Source organism: Canis aureus, chromosome 8, assembly GCF_053574225.1.
Source record: "Canis aureus isolate CA01 chromosome 8, VMU_Caureus_v.1.0, whole genome shotgun sequence".
NCBI classification, from domain to species: Eukaryota; Metazoa; Chordata; class Mammalia; order Carnivora; family Canidae; genus Canis; species Canis aureus.
In genome coordinates, this window is record NC_135618.1 from 16,688,808 (window position 1) to 16,708,415 (window position 19,608).

The window sequence follows — 19,608 nt, forward strand, 5'->3', positions numbered from 1 at the left end:
TACTTTAAGTCATTTTGGGGGGGGGGGCGGTAAATGTTTCTCATAAGGTGCACAAAGCGACTTGATCATAAAAATGCAATTTTAAACACCAATCAATGAAAGTAAGCCGTTTAATTTTGAGGTGCAAGGAATATAAAGAAATGACTATTCTAATTGGTGTTTAAAATGTCCTCTGCTTGATGTTCCAGGCAATGATGACTGTTTCTTTTGCAGCCTTAATTTTGATGGTTTGAAGGACAGAAATCCCCCCAACAGACACTAAAACCATAGATGTTTAACAACTACATTGTCTAAGCCAGACTCTTCTGCAGGTCCCTTACCTCAATCCAGCAGTACTGTATGTAATACAATATGAAAACTCGTCCCACAAGGCTGGTTTTAACTTAATGATACTTAGCAGAAGGGCTTTGCACTTTCATGATAATTTCCACCAGAAAAATCTCTCTGGAACTTACTAATAATAATCAGACCTAATATTAGCCTCAGATCAGAGATTTATTAAACCTATTTGGCAGAGCAGATAAAGTTGAATGACTAGGTACTCAAGCATCTAGGCTGAGCTCGGGGCCCTGGAAAAAGACTCTCAGGCTAGCAGCACCCTAAAAGCATTCCTCAACAGTTAAATTTATACTAGACGTGACCTTTCTTCCTCCCCAGAGGCTGTGGGATGGTGAATGTTGCCATTCCTTGTTGCTGTCTGGGGGGGGGGGGGAGGGGGGGGACGGGGGGCTTGAGGAATCGGGCCTCTCCTCCTGCACAGCAGGGGTGGATGGAGGCCGAGCCCTCCTCCCTGAAGTTCCCCTGGACCCCCAAAGTCCGGGCTGTGAGCTCTTCAGCTCCGACTTCGGACGATCCCCTACGAGACGCCCACGGGGCTCTCGGCCGGCGCTCGGGCCCAGGCGGGGGACCGGGGCCGGGCGGCCAAGTCCTGCAAGACCTGCGGACTCGGTCCCCACCTCCTCGCTCGCTCAACTTCCCACTAAGGGCTCATCCGTCTCCAACGCCCGCGAATTAAAGGCAGAAAAACAAAACCTCTTCTGCGTGCGAGCGAAGCCCCCCGCCCGGAGGTTTCGGGGAGACTCTTCCTCCCCAACAGGAGGGGACCCATTTCTGAGCAAGACGAGAAGTTTCCTGCGGGGCTCGCGCGGGCGCGCGGGGCGGGGGTCCCCGAGGGGCGCGCGGGTGCGGGTCCCCGCGATCGCCGGCGCGGGCAGGAGCGGCGCCCCCGGCCGCTCCATCCTGCCCCCCGCGGGAGGGGGTTGGGGTCCCGCCGGGGGTCCCGCGGGGGTCCCCGGGGCTCGGCCGCCCACCTGCCCCCGGCCGGGCCGTCTCCGCCCGCCGCCTCCCCCGCTCCCCCGCCCGCGGAGTCTCGTTCCAGTCCTCCCTTTGTCCTGCCCCGGATTGGCAGGTTTTATTATTCCGCCTGAACAACCCGGCCGCCCAGTGGCTGAGGGTCGCTGACGTCGGCGGCAGAGCCGGGGAGTAGTTGGGATTCGGCTCTGTCAGTAACACATGTGTAAGCGCCGCGCAGGGAGCGAGCGAGCCGGCTAGAGGCCAGCGCCGCCGCCGCCGCCGCCTCCTCCGAGCCGGGCGGCCGCCGCAGCAGCAGCAGCAGCCCGGGCAGCGGCGCAGGCTCCAGCGCGCCGGGCCCGGCCGGCCGCAGCTCCCCGGCTCCCGGCCTCCGCGCCGGCCGCCGCCGCTCCGGGGCTCTGGTGCCCGCGGCCGCTCCCCGGCTGGAGGGGCAGGAAGCGCGGCCGAGCGCCCGCCGCCGGCCCCGAGCGAGCGAGCGGGCGAGCGAGCGGGCGGGCGGGCGCGCGGGAGGGAGGAAGGCGGAGGAGGAGGAGGAGGAGGAGCGGGAGGCGCGCGGGCGGGGGCGGGGGCATATACAAAGTGAAGCCACATTGCCAAACTTGCAGCAGCGATTGCAGCAGTTGCTGCCGCTGCGCCGCGCCTGAAGCCGCGCCGCGCGGGCCGCGGGCTCCTGCAGCTGCTCGCGCGGAGCCGGAGCCGGAGGCGGAGGCGGAGGACGACGCGGAGGACTCAGCCTGACACTCCAGCTCCCGGCCGCCTGCCGCTTACGGCGGGGCCCCCCGACCCAGCCTCAGGGCGACGCGTTTAAAAAAAAAAAAAAAAAAAGAAAAAAAAAAAGCAGCCCTTAGCCCCCTCCTCCCCTTTCCTGCTTCTGCGAGAACATCCCCCCTCCCTCCAGCTCCGCCAGCCAAGGCGCCCCTTCCTTGGAAGCCGAGCGGCTTCGCTCGCTTTTCGCCGCCGCCGCCTCTCGCAGTATTGCAATATAGGGGAAAAGCAGGTAAGGGGACGGCTGGGGAGCCGCGGGCGAGGGGGGGCAGAGGGAGGAGGGGGCCGATGTGGGCCAGGGCTGTTTTCTTTGGCTTCCTTCCCTTGACCGTCCCAAATTGCAAGTAAACAATACGTCGGCTTGGATAATGCGCGAGTCTGAAACTACCGAGGCCGGCCTGCGAGCTAGCACGGAGGGCAGCCGGCCCCGGGCCGCCAGCTTTGTAGCGGTTCCTGCTTACAAAAGGGTTCTTCTTGGAGACGGGGCTGCTGGGGACCTGGGAGGGTGGGGAGGGGTGTGTGCGCGTGTGTGCGTGTGTGTGTGTGTGTGTGTGTGGTGGGGGGGGGTATTTTCAGTTCCTAAGGGAAAGGCCGGAGGTGCTTAAATGAGGGTTTAAGTATGAGAAGTAGTGTGGGGGAAATAGTCACGACCCCCCCCCCCAGCCCCCCAGTAAACACTATTTTTGAAACAGTGGCAGAAAGGATCTAAGTGAGCAGGATTCAGTATTGCTGGTTCTTTTCAAAAATTCCTCTTGGCTTATAAGTCTTTTGTTCCAATCCAGGAGAAATCCGGTGAATCACCTAATTAAAATCAAGACATGAATTAAGCATCCATTTTTGTACTACAAATTGCCAGCGCTACGTTTGTCCCTCCCCTGGTCTCCATTAAAAAACACCAGAGACGTTGTTAAAGGGGGGCAGATTTTGCCTCTAGCTGCCAGTTCTGCTTTCTATTTCACTGACTATCCCAGGACCTAAATTGCTTGGCTATGTAATTACTAGAGTATAAGCCTATTTAACTTAAAAGCTTTCTTTTTTTTTTTTTTCCAACTCTAAATGAAACTTGATGAGGGCCCGTCCTTAGTTATCAGGGGAGTCAGTTTCTGGTCAGTCCTCTTGATTCATCTCTTTTAGATTTAATCAGCATTAAGGTATTGCTTGTCCTTAAGAGCTTTAGCTAATGGGGTTACTGGATGCTTTTCTCAGTGTAATGTTTCCTTTTCGAAAAAAATATACATATATATTTACCTCTCACCAAAGATGGGGGCGGGGAAGAGCTTGGAATCTCCTCCCTCCCTCTCCCCTTTTAAAAAGGAATTCGGAGCGATTAAAACGTTGGGGGAAACAGTTTAAAGACCTCGGGCAGGAAATGCAGATTCATTTGGGTTAGGGCTGAAATTGTAACAAAAAGCAATTCCTCGAGTAAATGCATCAGATAAATCAATTTACATAAAGGTATGATGCATTCGGATAAATGCAATGCTAATGGGTTTTAGAGTGGTCCTGTTTCCAAAGTCTCAGGGTTTTGTTACAGCTTAATTGGTGCAGTTCTTATTCTGGTTTATTGTGCGGTCACTGGACACACGTTCCGGGACTCTTTCGGAGGAAATGTGTTTAAAATCGGCCTATTTAAGGAACCCGAGTCCTTGTTTCGTTCCCTTCCCCTGGTTGTTTTTTTTTTTTTTTTTTTTTTTTGCAGCAGCCAAGTTGGGCCGGGGACAGGCAAAGTTCGCCCTCTCCCTTCTGAGGTATCAGCTGAATGTCTTGAGCAGATAGCCGGGAGCCTCGAGGGGAGCCTCCACTCTCGGCTTACAGAGGACAAAGACAAAACAGGCTGCTTAATTGGCAGTAAATAACTTGATCTTTTTATAGAATAAGTGACTGGAGGAACACTAGGACTTTATTGGACTCAGGATTGGAGGCAACAAATTAATCGGTTTAGGCTAAGCTTTATAAATTGATTCCTATATTATACCCCAGTTGCTTCTCGTGACATTCATTAGAAAGAGTGGGGAATTTTTTTAAAAGCAGTTTTTGGTGACAGCAGGACTGGCTCGAATATAACTTGTGCATCCCTTAATAGTGCCTTCTCGCATATTATCTGTAACGTCGCCCCCCCCCCACACACACTCCCCCCCCTTTGGAGGAACAAAGCTTTAGCATTTAAATTGCTGATCAAGGGCAGATTAGTGAGACCAAAGTGGAGAGTGTTTGTATAGGAAGTTAACAGGCATCCTAAAGTTCAATGATCTATTATTCTTGCCTGTGTCCTGAAAACCCAGAGAAAACACTCATTGATCTTCAAAATGAAATGAGATTTGGAACAATAATGGGAGATGGCGGTCACCACAATGGCATGTGAAAGGTGCTGTTTAAAATACGAAAAACCAGTTTCGCAACTTTACACACCGCACCCCCTCCCTCGCGTCCCCTGCCTCCCCTCCCACCACCTCGCTCTCCCTCTCCCTCTCCCTCTCCCCTCCGCCGGTCCCTCCCTCCCTCCCTTCCAGAAAACCGAACTCCTTCCAACTTGTGAACTGCAGCTGCACTTCCCAGGGCAGAGCTCGGGAGGGAACGTGGCTCGGGCGGGGGCCGCCTCCCCGCTCCCCTCGGCTGGCGCTCGGGGCTCGGCGGGGGCCGGGGAGGGGCCGGGCGCGGCGGTGGGTGGGTTTGACCCTCATTTGCTGGAGGCGGGCGGCGGGGGCGGGGGCGGGGGCGGGGGGAGGCGCCGCGAGGGGTGGAGCGCGCCGCCGAGCCTCGCTCGCGGAGTTTTGACAGTCCCCGAGCTGGAATTGTCAGCGGCGGCGAGCGCTGGAAAGTTGAGAGGAGCTCGTGGCCCCAGAACAAAGCTTGAGAAAAGTAAACAGGCGGCTGCTGCCGGCTACCCTCCCTCCGTCCCTCTCCCCCTCGCCCTCCTTCGCGCTGATGCCCTGCGGCTTCCTTCCAGCGGCTCCGGGGCGGGGGGGGGGACAAGGGGGGGGCACGGCTTCGCTCGCGCGCGCGGCGATTCCTACTAACTTTTGCATCGCCCCTGTTTTTTTCCCCCCCTTCCTCTCCCTGTCCCCTTCCCGCCCTCTGCAGACCATGGTGAATCCGGGCAGCAGCTCACAGCCGCCCCCCGTGACGGCCGGCTCCCTCTCCTGGAAGCGCTGTGCAGGCTGCGGAGGCAAGATCGCGGACCGCTTTCTGCTCTATGCCATGGACAGCTACTGGCACAGCCGGTGCCTCAAGTGCTCCTGCTGCCAGGCGCAGCTGGGCGACATCGGCACGTCCTGTTACACCAAGAGCGGCATGATCCTTTGCAGAAATGACTACATTAGGTAAGACTTGGCTGCTCCCCTTGAGATGGGCGAGCAGAGCAATGGCAAGGCCAAAGGCTACCGAGGGCTCTAAGGAGAGGAACAGGGTACCTATGAGAATGCGTTGTAACCTTCACCTCAAAAGCCTAGTTGGGCCGACCTAAGGGGTTCAAGAGGCATGTGTTAATCATTCCAGTTTTAATAAATGAACGGCAAAAGCCATCCTGAGTACCAGCTCTGTTCATCTGGTGGGACTGGGCCATTAGGTGTGCAAGGGGTGGGCACTCCCCGGACCAAAATTTTAAGTGGTCCTCCCCAGCTGGACCCTCAGCTAAAAACTGTTAGGCTGCTACCTTAAAGGAAGGTAGGGACCTACGGAGAAACTCAGAGACAAAAGATTGACTTACAAATAAGTATAGTTAGAAATGATTTGCCTATGGTGATGGCTAATTATATTTACATAAGCACTTTTAAACTTTTTTGAGTGGAAAACTGTGACTCATTCTTTGTGCTTCTTGTGAAAAATGCTGATTGCCCATCAGTCTAAAAACTTGTAATTCTTCTTATAGTAAACTCCCTCCCACCCACCCCCACCCCCAACGAAACAAAACAACCTTAACGGTCGTGTTTTTCTTTGTATATGTTAGTTGGAGGCTGGTAGTGCTCAATGTTAGTGTGTGGTTTGCATGCGATGTAGAATTTGCAGGTTTTTCAGTTGAGGAATGTTCAGATTTTGGGGTATGGTTGTTGTTGTTGTTTGTATCACTACCCTTGATTCCCCAAAGGAGATTTAGGAAAAGAGGCTATAGAATTATACTAATTTTGCATTTTAAAGCAATGTATAGGAACATTCATATGCCCGTGTAAGCAGTCTTTTCCAACAAGTTTCAGTGCAATTAATGGAAAGAATTCAGGAGGTCAGGTGCCTATAGGATCTTTTCAGGTGAACTCAAGCTACTTAAACTCATTAATTTGAAAGGAGGCATTTGAAGGATTACACATTTAATTTGAGTAAATGGTTTGATAGACTGATGCACATGAATGCTTCTAGGAGGTGTTCTGTTTCAACATCCAGTAATTAAAAAAAAAAAAAAAAAACAACAAAAAACCCACACGCACACCATTGATACTAGAGAACCGCTGATACTAGAGAACCGCTCACTTTTACGAAGAATTGCATTCTGGTTAAATTTCTGTCCTAAATTTCTGTCCGTTTTCTTTATAGATATTAACAGAAAATGTTGCTTGCTCTCTTCAATGGGGTGAATCAATGGAGGAGATATTTCGTACAAAGTTTAGCTCCATTGTGATTCCCTCAATTCTGCATCTAAAAGTGCAAAAGATCCCAGTACAGTTCAGAGCTGAGTACGTGTATGTTTACCCCAGTAATACCATTAATCTGAAACGATGGAGTAAAATGACATTTGCTTATTCCGATAATGCAACCTATGTCCACTCCGCTGGCATCCTCAATCAGCCAAGTAAAAGAAATATAGGAAGGGAGAGGGCTTTTATTTTTAAATTAAGATGGCAGCATTAATTTCACTAAGTGTTCTTTTAGAAGTAAATGTTGGAAATTCAGCAGGAGCATTGGGTGTAATGCTTTCTGGTCCTCCTTCCAAGCAATGCCATGAGCTTTGACAGTATTGTAATTAAATAGAGAGCAAAACTGGTAAGAAGGCAGGGTAGCTTAAAGTGCAAAAATGGACAGTGTTGCTCCCATGCGGTGAATGGTACAGATTCACCTCCTCTCCAAAGCCTTCGCCTCTGATTACCACTAATTAAAAAGAAGATGGGTCCACTTGCATTCCCTCAAGACAAGTTGAGGCAAGTGGCTTTCTGGGAATCGCCTTGCCCCTCTTCTTGGGATCAAATATAAATGCCCGTTTGGTGTTTTCAGCTGGCTTAATGGAGCAATGGAGGATGTGTGCCCAGCCCCGCGCCTTAATTAATTGGGTCCGTAGTCTCACTTTCTTTTCTCCTCTGATTTTGAAAACCGGAGCCAGGCTCGCTCTTGAACCAGATGCTATCCTGAGAACCTTAGATCTCTCCCGGGAGAGAGGAGGTCTAGCTCAGTACCAGAGTGACCACGGCCTCCCACTCTGCTGCCCCCCCCCCCCTCCCCAGGCCGAGGAATCTCTGGTCTTCCTTCAGTGTTCCCTCCTTTCTGCCCCTGGAGATGCCAGAGGGGTGGGAGGGGGGCGAGGCGCGCGCGCTCCTTTTCCCCCTGCCCCCCCCCCCCCCCCACTTGTTGGAGGAGCTTTGAATTCTGCAAGGCAAGGATGGCCACTGAGGAGCGGAGTAATCCGCTTGCCAGACGCCAGGTGAAGGGGATCCTTTGGCTCCTCCGCCCGCCTGGGACCACAGAGCGATTTATTAAGGGGCTTTAAACTGCCCTGACTTCGAGGTGTGATCTTTTGAAAACTACCAAGATCGGGCTAAAAAAGCTGCGGGGAAGCAGGGCTGGGCTGGGATGGGATGGGGGGGGGGGCGGGGGCACTGCCCTTCCCTGGTCCCTTCCCCCTGCGTGACCCAGTGTCCACTGGGCAGAACTGGTCGTCGGCCTCCTCTGCCTGCAAGATTTCAGATAAAGCGGCTGCCTTGCTGCAGCGAACCCGCACAATTAAAAGCTTTAATTAGTGGCTCCTCCATTTTCTTAGTTCTGATGGGCTTTATCTAATGAGATCTGGTCTCTGGCTTAGATCTGCTCCGAATGACGTGTCCGCAATGAATGAGAGCTGCGTCGCAAACAAAACATTTAATTAACAAAATTGGCCTCTAAGAGAGGGAGGGAAAGACTGAGGGGGTGGGGGGGGTGGATTGTGGAGGGGAAGGGGGAGGGTGGATCTTAAAGGGGCCAACGCCTGCCCACCCCCCACCCCCCACCCCCCACCCCGCCCCAAAAAGTCTGCGAGCCGGGCCGCGGTCCCCTCTCCCCGCTACCCCCAGCTCCATCCCAGCTGCCTCCGAGCGGCTTTCGAAACTCCCTTTTCTTTTCTTCCTCGAGCCCTTCCTCCTCCGCCCCCCGTCTCGGGGCCCGAAGTCTGGCGCGGAAAGTGCAGCGAGAGGAGGAAGTTCGGAGCCCGACGGGTGGGGCCCCAGGCCCGGGGAGGGCGAGGAAACGCCCCGGAAGCCCGGGTGGCGGTCCCCGGCGGGCCCTCCCTGCCGGGCCGGGCCGGGCCGGGGCGGGGTGGGGGGCGGGGGGGCGCGATCCAGGCGCCCCGCGGACCGGCGGCCTCGGGCCCGCGAGGGGGCGGGCGCGGGGCGGGCGCGGGGCGAGCCTCGCTCTTTCTTCCCGGGGCTCCGCTCGCCCGGGCGGGCCTTCACGTGGCGCCCGCAGCCGCAGTGAGCGCGGCGCGGCCGCGGGCGGGGGTCCCGGGCGGGGGCGCTGGTGGCGGCTGGTGCTGGAGGGGCTACGGCGTTAGGAAGCGCGGCGCCGCCAGCCCGCGAGTTCATTTCCCTGGTAATCAACAGCAAGCTGCTATATGCAGAGAATGCTGTCCCTTTAATTGAACAGGCTAGGTAATTAAATGGCACTTTTCCAATAGGACGTGCTAGGTAAATCTAATAGTTGGTTATTTAATATCACTTTGAAGTCTGCCCACTCAAGCACAATGACAGCACAGGAGCATGTGAACTATTAGCTAGGAGAAAAAAAAAAAAAAAAAACCCAGGATCTCAAAAATTAATTAAATCGCATGCAATTTAGGGGGAACGTTTATCTTGATTTGTCATAACAGAATTAATTCAAGGCCTCCAATTCACTTGGGGGCAGATCTGTTACTCTGAATTAACCAAGCGTAATTTGGCTGATTTTTTTTTTTTTCTCCCTCCCCTCTCTAATGCAGCAATTGCGATTATTCACAGCCCCCCTCTTAAGTATCAATAGCTTCTGGTGCTTTTAAGGTGCTTGGTCTCTAGTTATTCCGAAGTACCTTTAATGGACTTGGCTCCAGGCATAATTTCTGGGTTGCATTTCTTTGTTACATTTAATATAGCTGGTGCAGAATTTAGATTAAATATAGGAACCTGCTGGAAAACCAATTGCTTCTGGATCAGTAGCTGTGGATGTGCATTTTTCTCCTCAGATAGGATGCTGATATTTACTTGCAGGTACAAATGTATACCTTTCAGCTATACTTTTAGAAACGCACCTCTCCTTGCCTGAAAGCAGTTGAGAAAACACAGGTAGTGCACCATGTTGCGTGTATTTGGCTTGAAGTAATAATGCAGTTGAAAAACAAGCCCACCTATTGGTCATTGAAGTTTCTAAAAGATGCTAAGCATTATTACTAAACTAAAAATACGACTTGCTGTCCATCTCCTTCTGTCAGCAGGGAGAGTTGGAGCGGAGCTGGCAAGCAGTACGAACACTCCATGGTGTTTTTTCATATAGTAGCAAAGCACCTTTAAAGTGCAGGGGTTTGGTGGGATTTCTTCCCTTCTTTCCCTTTTCCCCATATAAGGAACCTCTTGATGTTTGTGATTGATTGCATTGCCCAAATGCTGAAATATTAACGACCTTCTTGGACTGAGGACCCAAAGAAAGGAAACTGAAACCGATGCTGTCATCACAATTAAAGACTCCCCTGGCTTTAATTAGCCTGACCTGGGGTATATCTCCCCGTTGCTTGAGTTAAAGAGAAAAGAGCCCATTATAGTCCAGTCTGAGACCGATAGCTACTTAATTGAGCACCTAAAGCCTCGAGCCTTTTAAATCAAACACTGTCCTGGACAGTCCCCCTGGTTAGATAATTAACTCTCCAGCGCACAGAAACGTTGTAAAAAAAAAAAAAAAACACACACACACACACACACAACTTTTCAGAAAAAGGGTGGAATTCTAATGGTAGCCTTCGTCTATGGTAAAAGGGGATTAAAATGTGTATAGACATGTAAGTTGTTCTGCTCTGAGGCAGCCTGAAAGCTGTAGACGTGGAAAGATCTTAAACTCCATTAATAATGTTGTTCAGTAGCACATCAGTCCTGGGTAGATCGTGGTCATTTTCAAACTTTGTAACTGTAATTTCTGACACTTTAGGAATCCCGTCATTTTTGTGGCTGATTGTTCCCTGAAAGGTTAGGAAAGTGGTGGAGAAAATAGGATGTATGAAAAGCTTTTGGATTACATACGACTGCCCTGATTATTAAAATACACTTAGATGTTGAAGACATACAACTGACTTTACTCTGGGTGAATTGTTAAATAAATGAACACTTAGGCTGGTAATCAGATCGGTACTGTGCAAGGGTATTTTTGAGCTGGAGTGTCACCGTGTACCTGTTGGTAGTGGCGGCCATAATTATAGACTCTTATCCATTAAAATACTTCTGGGTTGTTGTAAGAGGGTATTTGGTCCTTGGCTCTAGTAGGATTCTGTTCCCCATCCCCATTATCTACACCCTCCCTCCCTTTATCCTCAGCATGTATTCGGCCATAGTGACATGTTTTTAACTTTATTTTTACTCAAATTGTTTGAATCTGGTACTCTTCTTGGGGATTGGAATAGCCCTGCTGTTGACTATAAACTCTTTGCCCATGGCCACACTGATGCTCTGGCCATCCTGCCCTTCTGAGAACCTCCCCCTTTGCCTCCCCTCCCTCCCCCCAGGCAGCAGTGACCACACACACACTCGAAGGGTGCTGTAGGGGAGACACCAGGAGGTCCCCATCAGTGTTCCTGAAGTGGTCCAGCACTAGGAGGTGGCAGGCCAGCGGCCCGAGCTCCCGCACGGTGTGGTCCTGCGGCTAGAGGTCCTGACAGTGTATTATTTCAGCTTTCTCTCTGTAACTGTTCTGATTCTGCAAGAACGTGTCAATGTGTCGTGGATCTCAGACTAATTAGTTTTGAAATGGAGTTTTGATTGAACTCTTCAAATCGATGCTGCTGCAAAATTTGTTTCTCGGGCTTCCTATTAAAAGCCATCTTAAGGGGCAGTTTTACTACTCTCCCTGTCGTTCAGTCGATACATTTAATAACAACTTACAGGCTATTTTCAATAAAGTGGCGACAGCAAATTAGTAGTTTGAACATGACAAGCCTCTTCTGCAAGACCAGATTCTGAAAACACAAAGCAATTATTTTTATATAGAGGCATGCCGCAATCATTCAGATTACGGGGTGTTCTATAGGAACACGTCTCCTGGTTTGACACAAACTGCATTTTATGACTTTATTTGGACAAGGAGGAAATGCAAATATTAGTATTTATTATGACACTAATATGTTAATTTGTAAGTCCTATTACTTTGTTTTTCATTGTTGAAAAGTGCTTCTCTGACCCTGCTTACTTGTTCCGATATCACCTTTCAATGTGAAATCATTTTGGTCTGTTTAATAAATATTTGTGGATATTAAAAAGGGAAGCCGAAAAGCAAATAAAGCTTCCCAGCTTGAGTCGACAGACTCCATAAAAGCCAAAGTTCGGTATTCATTAAAATATTTTGTTGTGCCTGTGGAAGGATATTAGGAATCATGTATATATTTTTCTTCAGTACACCACACTTCCTTGAGCTTTCCCCTCCTCTGCAGCCTTCTCCTTCTCCCCCTCCTCCCCCTATGGCAGATGTTGTGGTCTCATTTGATTGCATAGGAAAACTGCAGTGATACAGCAAACACCCAGAGAGATATGATGACAAATGGGTCCAGATCCCGGTAAATTACTTTCTGCTCAAATCGAAATTTCATTCAGTTTGTTGCTAGCAGAGATGAAGTAATCTAAATTGTGGACTCAGGAGCAGATAGAGGGAAGTTGGAGCAAGCATTTCATTATCAAGAGAGAGAGAAGGTTAGGATGAAAGAGATGAGCAGAGGCAAATCTTAAGTGTTGACACCATGATTGAAAAGGTTAACCCATACACATTATATATCAGCCTGGATAGCAGAGAGTTTCTAATGGAAAGTCTGCACTGATGGAGGTTTACGGGAGTTTCAATACACTGAGCATGATGTCTTCTTAGATATACAATCAAATCCTCTTAACCCTTTTGATGACTCATATCTCAAGATATGATTAAAGTACAAAAGAGTTCTTCATATAATTTCAAGGACACAATACATTTAAACTCCAGTCATGAATTGTATCTTTCTTTCTTTCTTTTTTTTTTTTTTATGATGAACCCGGTAATCTGATAAAATGTGTGTAGAACAGAATTGTTTTGTATTTGCTGGAGGTGTAAGTCAATATTTTGATTAAATCCGGGGCATCCTCTTCCTCTGCGGTAGGCAGAAGTTAGTTGCGACCCCAACCTGGATTTTTCCCGGATTATGTAAATCACTCATAAAAGTCCGAGGCCTGAGTAAGAATTCAGCCTCTGTCGAATGCATTCCAAAGGGAGGGCCAGAGGCCAGGGGATTTCTTCTTTCTTTTTCTTTGGTTTAGGATTATTCATTGGTGTCACCCATCATCTTTGTTTCAGGTTATTTGGGAATAGCGGTGCTTGCAGCGCTTGCGGACAGTCGATTCCTGCGAGCGAACTCGTCATGAGGGCCCAAGGCAATGTGTATCATCTTAAGGTAGCAGTTGCTCCTTCTGTCTTTTTAAAAAGAATCCTACCTTTCCTACGTGGAGACAAAGCATTTCTCCTTAGTGTGAACTCTGGTTTTCTCAAGCTGTAGACACTAAAGGCATCTACTGAAGTTGTAGCTTGGCAGTGATTATTGCATACTTGCCCTCCCCCCACACACACACACACACACTCACACACCCCACACCACATAAGCACACATGTACTGGTTTCTTTCCCCCTCTAGCCTGATCCAGTTTATTGCATTTGGGCTTTTACTGTTTTCCGGAATCCTGTCGAAGGAAGAAAAACACTAAACCCTAAGTGGCTCTGTACTTGACAGATACTTGCTTAAGAACAGTTTATAAACTTGTGACAAAAAAAAAGGCTTAATTTGTACTTGTTTTCAGTGGGTTTGCTTTTCCCTTTCAGTGTTTTACATGCTCTACCTGCCGGAATCGCCTGGTCCCAGGAGATCGGTTTCACTACATCAATGGCAGTTTATTTTGTGAACATGATAGACCTACAGCTCTCATCAATGGCCATTTGAATTCACTTCAGAGCAATCCACTACTGCCAGACCAGAAGGTGAATACCTAGCAGTTGCTAATAAGCTTTATTAGAGCGAGTTGGAAGGTTCACCCTGCAAGGGAGTTTCCCTGGGTGCTTGTGTTTTTGTGTGCCCTTTTAAGGAAATGCAGACTATTCCTACGGACAGGCTTCAGAAATAGAGGAGTGTCGATTGATTACATTGTGAATCTGTTGTAGTTTAAAAAAAAAAAAAAAAAAAAAAAAGTTCCTGACTTCATTATATCTGTAGCTTCCCTGGTATTGAACAGAGGATTACCACATGCAAAGTCCAAGCATAAAACTTCTGTATAACCAGTTGTTTATCCCACTTGACAACTTTGAAATTCAGGAATACGATGTGACTAGGTTATTGTGGGAGGAAAATTCGGACATTTATGTTAGGAAAAGGGAAAAAATGTCTTTGTCGTGAAAGCGTGATTTCTGCATTAATAAAACCAGTCCGGACACCTCCCTTCCAAACCCAATTTATCCTACTCTTATTGTGAGAAGACCAGTTTTACAAACATTCTGTAATTTCAGGGGAGGGCATTTTTGTTGCCTGGTATACTCCCATAAAATTTGAATGAGTTAAGACTTTTAAAACGAAGTTCTGGGTCTTTTAGGTCTAGGGTTTAGGGCTAATCTCTTTGGGCTCCTAATCGCTCCATTAAAGAGTATGTTGATGCACAACTGGAAAGTTTTTGGATCCGAGTTAAAAGTGAAGAGTGAGGAAATTTTATACAGTTGTTCAAATCACTTCAGAGGGAAGATGACGATCAACAGTTGTCCAGCACCAGCACCCCCCAGGACTGGATAGTTTTAGATCTATTTTAATCTCCTTAATAAGTCCTATAGCTATGCAAGTGAGTGCATTTTGATAACTGCTGTGCCTAATTTGTAACAATTACTGTCAACCTTCAGTTAAGAGACTGTTCATTCCACACTGGCCCAGAAAAGAGTGAAATGTATGACTCGTGCGCATAATTTTATTCACATCATATTTCATACTGATTATGTATTGATGACATTGATTCATTTACTCTTTACAGCGCCACTTGCATGGATATTAAATCTTATTGACCACAGATGAATTTTAATTTCAGATTGGTGATAGATTTTTCCATCAGCTCTGATAGTATGTTTGACTTTTTCATCATTAACCCAGGCAATCACACAGCACTGAGTTATTGCATTGAAACAAAAAGTGCACACTTCACTTGGTAATTCTTTATGGATTTACAATAGGAACTTCATTAATGTCTGTTGTGAGGATCACACAAAAAAAACAACATTTATCTGCAAATAGGAATTTAGCAAGCTTCAGAAGTCTCAGGAAAAAATATTAGGCTTCTTTGTCTTCTGTAATGCATTTTCTTAATGCCGTGTGTGGGGAAAATGACTAATATTTGAAAACTTTTAACCATTTAAAATTACACTGCCACATTTTAATGCTGATTTTTTTTTTTTAACATTTTTCCCTTACTCAAATTTATGGGATAAGGTTAACTATATTTTTCATTTCTTTATTAAGTGCCAATTATATCAAAATATGCACACTTTGTTTAATTTTCTAATATGAGAAGCTACCTAGCATACCATTTTAAGAACAGAAGTCTGATTTTTTGTTGCAGATTCATCAGTCAACATCCATGAGGCATTTTGAGCTTCTTTAAGGAATGCCAGCACATATAAATACTTAAGATTTTTATGGTTTGAACTGTAATGAAGTGAATCTATAGGGCAGAGTTGAGAATAAGGGAAAAGGTAACAAATATTCTGAGATAACCATTTCAATTCAAAGGCAAAGCCATTTGCAGTTCTATTTGGCAGCCAAAAAAAAGCAGAGGAATTGGGTAGGGGGGGGTGAGTGGAAAAAAGAAATGTGCTGATTTTGGTTGAAATGGTTGATCTCTTTCCCCTCCCATGTAAAAGCTTAATTTTTAGCAAATTAGATCTTAAGTTTGTTGCTGGTTCTATACCATTTCTTTCCCTGACTTGACAGAGAATAAGAAATGATTGTTAGAGCTCACCAACGTGTAGCGTGAGGATTCAGAGGTGTGGAGACAAGATGGAAAACGTAGCAAACCATGCAGTCCTGAGTACAGGCAATAGCCACATTTGCTCCGGACTCAGTGCAAAGGGCAGATTACAAGCAGGGTCTCACGCTACTGACTCATTGGATACAAGGTGACATAAGTGGAGAGGTTTTAGGGAGGAAAGGTAGAGAAACATCTGGCTTGCATGTTTATAAGATTGCATGTGTTGTGCCTTTCAGATCAATCTTCTGTTTTCCACACCTTTCTCAGGATGGGAGAGGTAGCATGTTCGTTTTGGATCACAGAATGTAGTAGGCAACCAGTAGGCAACTGGTATATATACTTTCTGAATGTTGGAAGCCAAAAATAGACAGGTGGCTTTCCAAAATTAATAGCTTTTAAAAGGCATAGGAAGTACAACTTCAGGATTATGTTCTTGTCAGACATTGGTAAGAAGCTGTGTTTGGGGGGTGATGTTAATTAAGAACATCTCCCTGTTGGCATAAATGTCTCACATATTTGCCCTCGGTGCTCGGCTCGCCACAAGCACAGTCAATTCACAAGGTGGTTTTTGTAAATAAAGGTTTGGGGTGAGCTGAACTTGGTCCAGAGAGATAGTAAACAGACGGAGAGCAAGGGGGAGGAGGTCATGAAGACACACTTCCTGGTGGAATGTAAAGTGCTTTTTGGACCTGGAGAATGCTTTACAGTTATTTTCCCAAAACCCCATGGCATTTCTTTTCTGGAGGAGATGAGATGGGGAGAGATGACAAACGGCCCCACTTCATTATTTTCTTCTCTCTCCTCATTCTCCTTATTTTTGGTAGGGAAAATTGGACATCAATTTTGGCTGTTTTCCTTCTATTCACTGAACCGATTACGTTTTTAGTGCATGCTGCATGATAAATACGGCCAAGCATCCACTGGCTTAAAAGTAATGAGTTGATTATTTGTACACCTTGTCTTTAAAGAAGGCAGCTAATTGTATAGAAAGTATAGGTCCCTTTAAACTCGGATTCTCCTGAAATTTGTTGCCAGTGTCTGGGATGTGTAGTCTACTAGTTGTTCTACATCATTGGGTTTGGTATAGTCTGAGAAAAAATAATTTTAAGTTTATAAATCCTGTAGTGTCTTGAGTGAAGTCTCAGACCACTAGTGTTCAAGGATCTACAAAATTTTATAGCCTATATCTTTTAAAGGAGGCTTGGCCATCCTCAGAATATTGCCTTCTGGAGAGTTATGTAAATACAATCAGATGTTGTGGCTATTTTTTTTTTTTTCTATTCTGATTTTTGCCTGTTCTGGATTTCTTTCTTCCATTCAAGAGTGGCGGTTCCATCTAGAATTTTCTGTGCTTTTCAGTCAAATACGAGCTCACCTCTCTTTAGTTGGAGGAAAATTTAGCAAGTGTTCTAGTTTACGTATCACTTTGCAATTCCCCCGTAGTTATATAATTGGTGTTGTGTGTGTCCATCGTAGAGGACATTTGATGCTCATTTATTAAATATGCTCGCTGGCTGCCGCCGCATCTTTGTTCTGGACAGACAAATTACCTTTCTCACACTGAGCTTCCACTCTGGGGAATTAAGCCTCCACCACTTTAATTAGCTTGGAAGTAGGGGGTTGCAGTTCCTAATAGACTTCAGGCTTTTAGTAAGTTAGGGAAAGGGTGAAACGAGAACTTCCTGCGAAGCTCAAAATGTCATTTAAAAATCGTAAAAACCTAATATATATTATTTCATTTTGGTAATTGCAAACAGATTGTATTTGATGACTGTGTGGATTATCATTTCTCACTCAGACATTGAAGTTAGACTTCCCTTGAACTATGTTTTTTAATTGAGCATAAGTCATTACATATGTTTGATTCATATATTTACAATATTTATGTAATATTAACTGATGTGGCAGATAGGAAATCCACAGTGAACGGCAGTTTCCGGACATTTGTATGTATGTGAGTGTGCACGTATGTACGTACGTATGTCTGTATACCTTTATCCATATGTCTGCATACACATGCATTCAGACACATACCTTTAGGTTGAGAAGGTCATGGGGCTATCAGAATAGTAACTGCTAGTATTTGGTTTGGCTTTTATTACATGCCAGGCACTGTTGAGAGGGCTCTCTCTATATTATACAATCCTTATAACAGCCTTATTATCCCCACTTTAGAGATGAGGGGACTGAGACACAGAGTAACTTTGCCAAAGGTTATGCAGTTGAGCATATTAACCCAAAACTTCTTTGCAGGGCACTTGGCTCTGAATGTGCATTTAAGATACCAGTGCTAGGCCGGGTGTAACCCATTCTCTCAAGAAAGAAATTTGCTGGGGATCCCTGGGTGGCTCAGCGGTTTAGCGCCTGCCTTTGGCCCAGGGCACAACCCTGGAGTCCAGGGATCGAGTCCCACGTCGGGCTCCCTGCATGGAGCCTGCTTCTCCCTCTGCCTGTGTCTCTGCCTGCCTCTCTCTCTGTGTCTATCATGAATGGATGGATAAAATCTTAAAAAAAAAAAAAAAGAAAGAAAAAGAAACCTGCTTTGTAAGAGAGTTAAGCAATCCATTGTAGAACTTTACACCAGAAACTTTCTGCAAGTCCATTTCTTGTCTCATTTTCTCTGCTAGTAAAACTGCAGAAAACGTTATGCTTTAGTTCTTCACTGCCAGAGTAAGTAGCGTAGAAAGCCTCCATCAAGTCACAGTTGGAAAGTAATCTAATAAAAGAAGATTAGTGAATGTAGAGGAGACAAAAGCAGTCATGTTTGAGTTTAATATCTCACATTTAGCATTTTAGCTAAGATGCCCGTTTTTATTTCTTGCAGGTCTGCTAAAAGGTCAGAGTAATGCAGAATGCGTGCCTTCATCTCAGATTTTGTTCATCACAGGTGGATCCCATGCGTCTTCGGTAGACAAGTCACCTTTGTAGCTAGCACCAGTGCCAGCTCCATGCATCGCACCTTCCTTAGTGTTGATTGCCCTTCCCGCATTTATTGGTGTATTAAAATGACTGAATATGAACATTAAGGACTCCATGAACCTGGGCTAATGGGAGACTGTAGAGAAAATGAAAAAAGATCCACCGGAGGACATCTTTGGGGGGGGGAGGGAGCTTGGGAGGAGGGAAATGACTAATGAAGCTAATTAAAAGAAGCATTCAAATCTGCTTTCTACCCTCATTAACAATTAGCAGGGCACTGGCCAGAGTTTGTACCCTGTGTTTTACCTTAACAACATTCTATTTGCTCTTTGTATATTTAAGTGTTGTAAGGAAATGTGTTTCAATCAAAACTGAACATGAGATAAAGGAAAGAGATGTGGCTTTTGTGATATTCTATCACAGACACTTTTATTGTATCTCTGTAAAATACAATGTATGTATGCATGTAAGTGTTTTCGTCCTAATGTTGCTACTTCCATGGCAAAGGAAAAAAAAAAAAAGAATGGAAAAAAAAGAGAAAAAATTGGAAAAAAAAAATCAGGCTCCTAGCAGCTACTGTGTAGAAATTTCCCCCTACTTCTAATTTGCTGAATGAAGAAAAAAAAAATCTTTTATTTGTGATATTTTCAGAGACATTTGCTCTAGTATGGTGTATTTAAATAATAAAAACTTAAAAGAAAAAATATTCGATGGAGTTTGGATTTAAACACTGCTTTTTTCTCTTCTGAATTTTGGGAAAAATTTAGTAGTTTTTTTGTTTGATACCAACTTCACTTTGAATCTTAGGGGTCGAGGGAGGTGGTGTGTATATTTATTTAGCTCTGGGCCAGTAAGGTTTTCTTCGAATTACTTAACCATGCCAGTTTTGGCAAGGCTACAAAGCAATGTTTCTAACGGAGTCCTTTTTATAAGCTCAGAATATTCTGGTAACTTAAGCACTTCATTGCACTTCTCCTATATCACAGTGAATCTTTTGTGTTTACATATAAATATTTGTTCGATTCTTCAGCTGTTCCGTTCATTCTCTCTTCAATAGGAAAGCCTTGGGTATTGATGAAAAGCATGCTAGAGAATGTGGCATAACCATCTTGTTCTCTTCACCGAGTTTATGGCTTTTGAAGGAAATAGCATTTCTAAACCATACCTGTACATATTTTGAAGTTCCGTGAGTTTTTAG

The 19,608-nt window shown here is 46.3% G+C and overlaps 1 protein-coding gene across 2 annotated transcripts; it reads left to right on the forward strand.

Moving 5' to 3' along the window:
• The first annotated feature begins 1,880 nt into the window (after positions 1-1,880).
• LMO4 (LIM domain only 4) lies at positions 1,881-19,116 on the forward strand. Of its 2 annotated transcripts, none has more exons than XM_077905321.1 (5): positions 1,881-2,308; positions 5,158-5,396; positions 12,796-12,892; positions 13,315-13,470; positions 18,316-19,116. In XM_077905321.1, the coding sequence occupies exons 2-5, from the start codon at positions 5,161-5,163 to the stop codon at positions 18,322-18,324; spliced, it is 498 nt and encodes a 165-aa protein (XP_077761447.1). In that variant the 5' UTR covers positions 1,881-2,308; positions 5,158-5,160; the 3' UTR covers positions 18,325-19,116. The 2 variants fall into 2 exon arrangements, with proteins under 2 accessions (XP_077761447.1, XP_077761448.1); XM_077905322.1 differs by lacking the exon at positions 1,881-2,308 and adding an exon at positions 4,788-4,935.
• Positions 19,117-19,608: the final 492 nt, after the last annotated feature.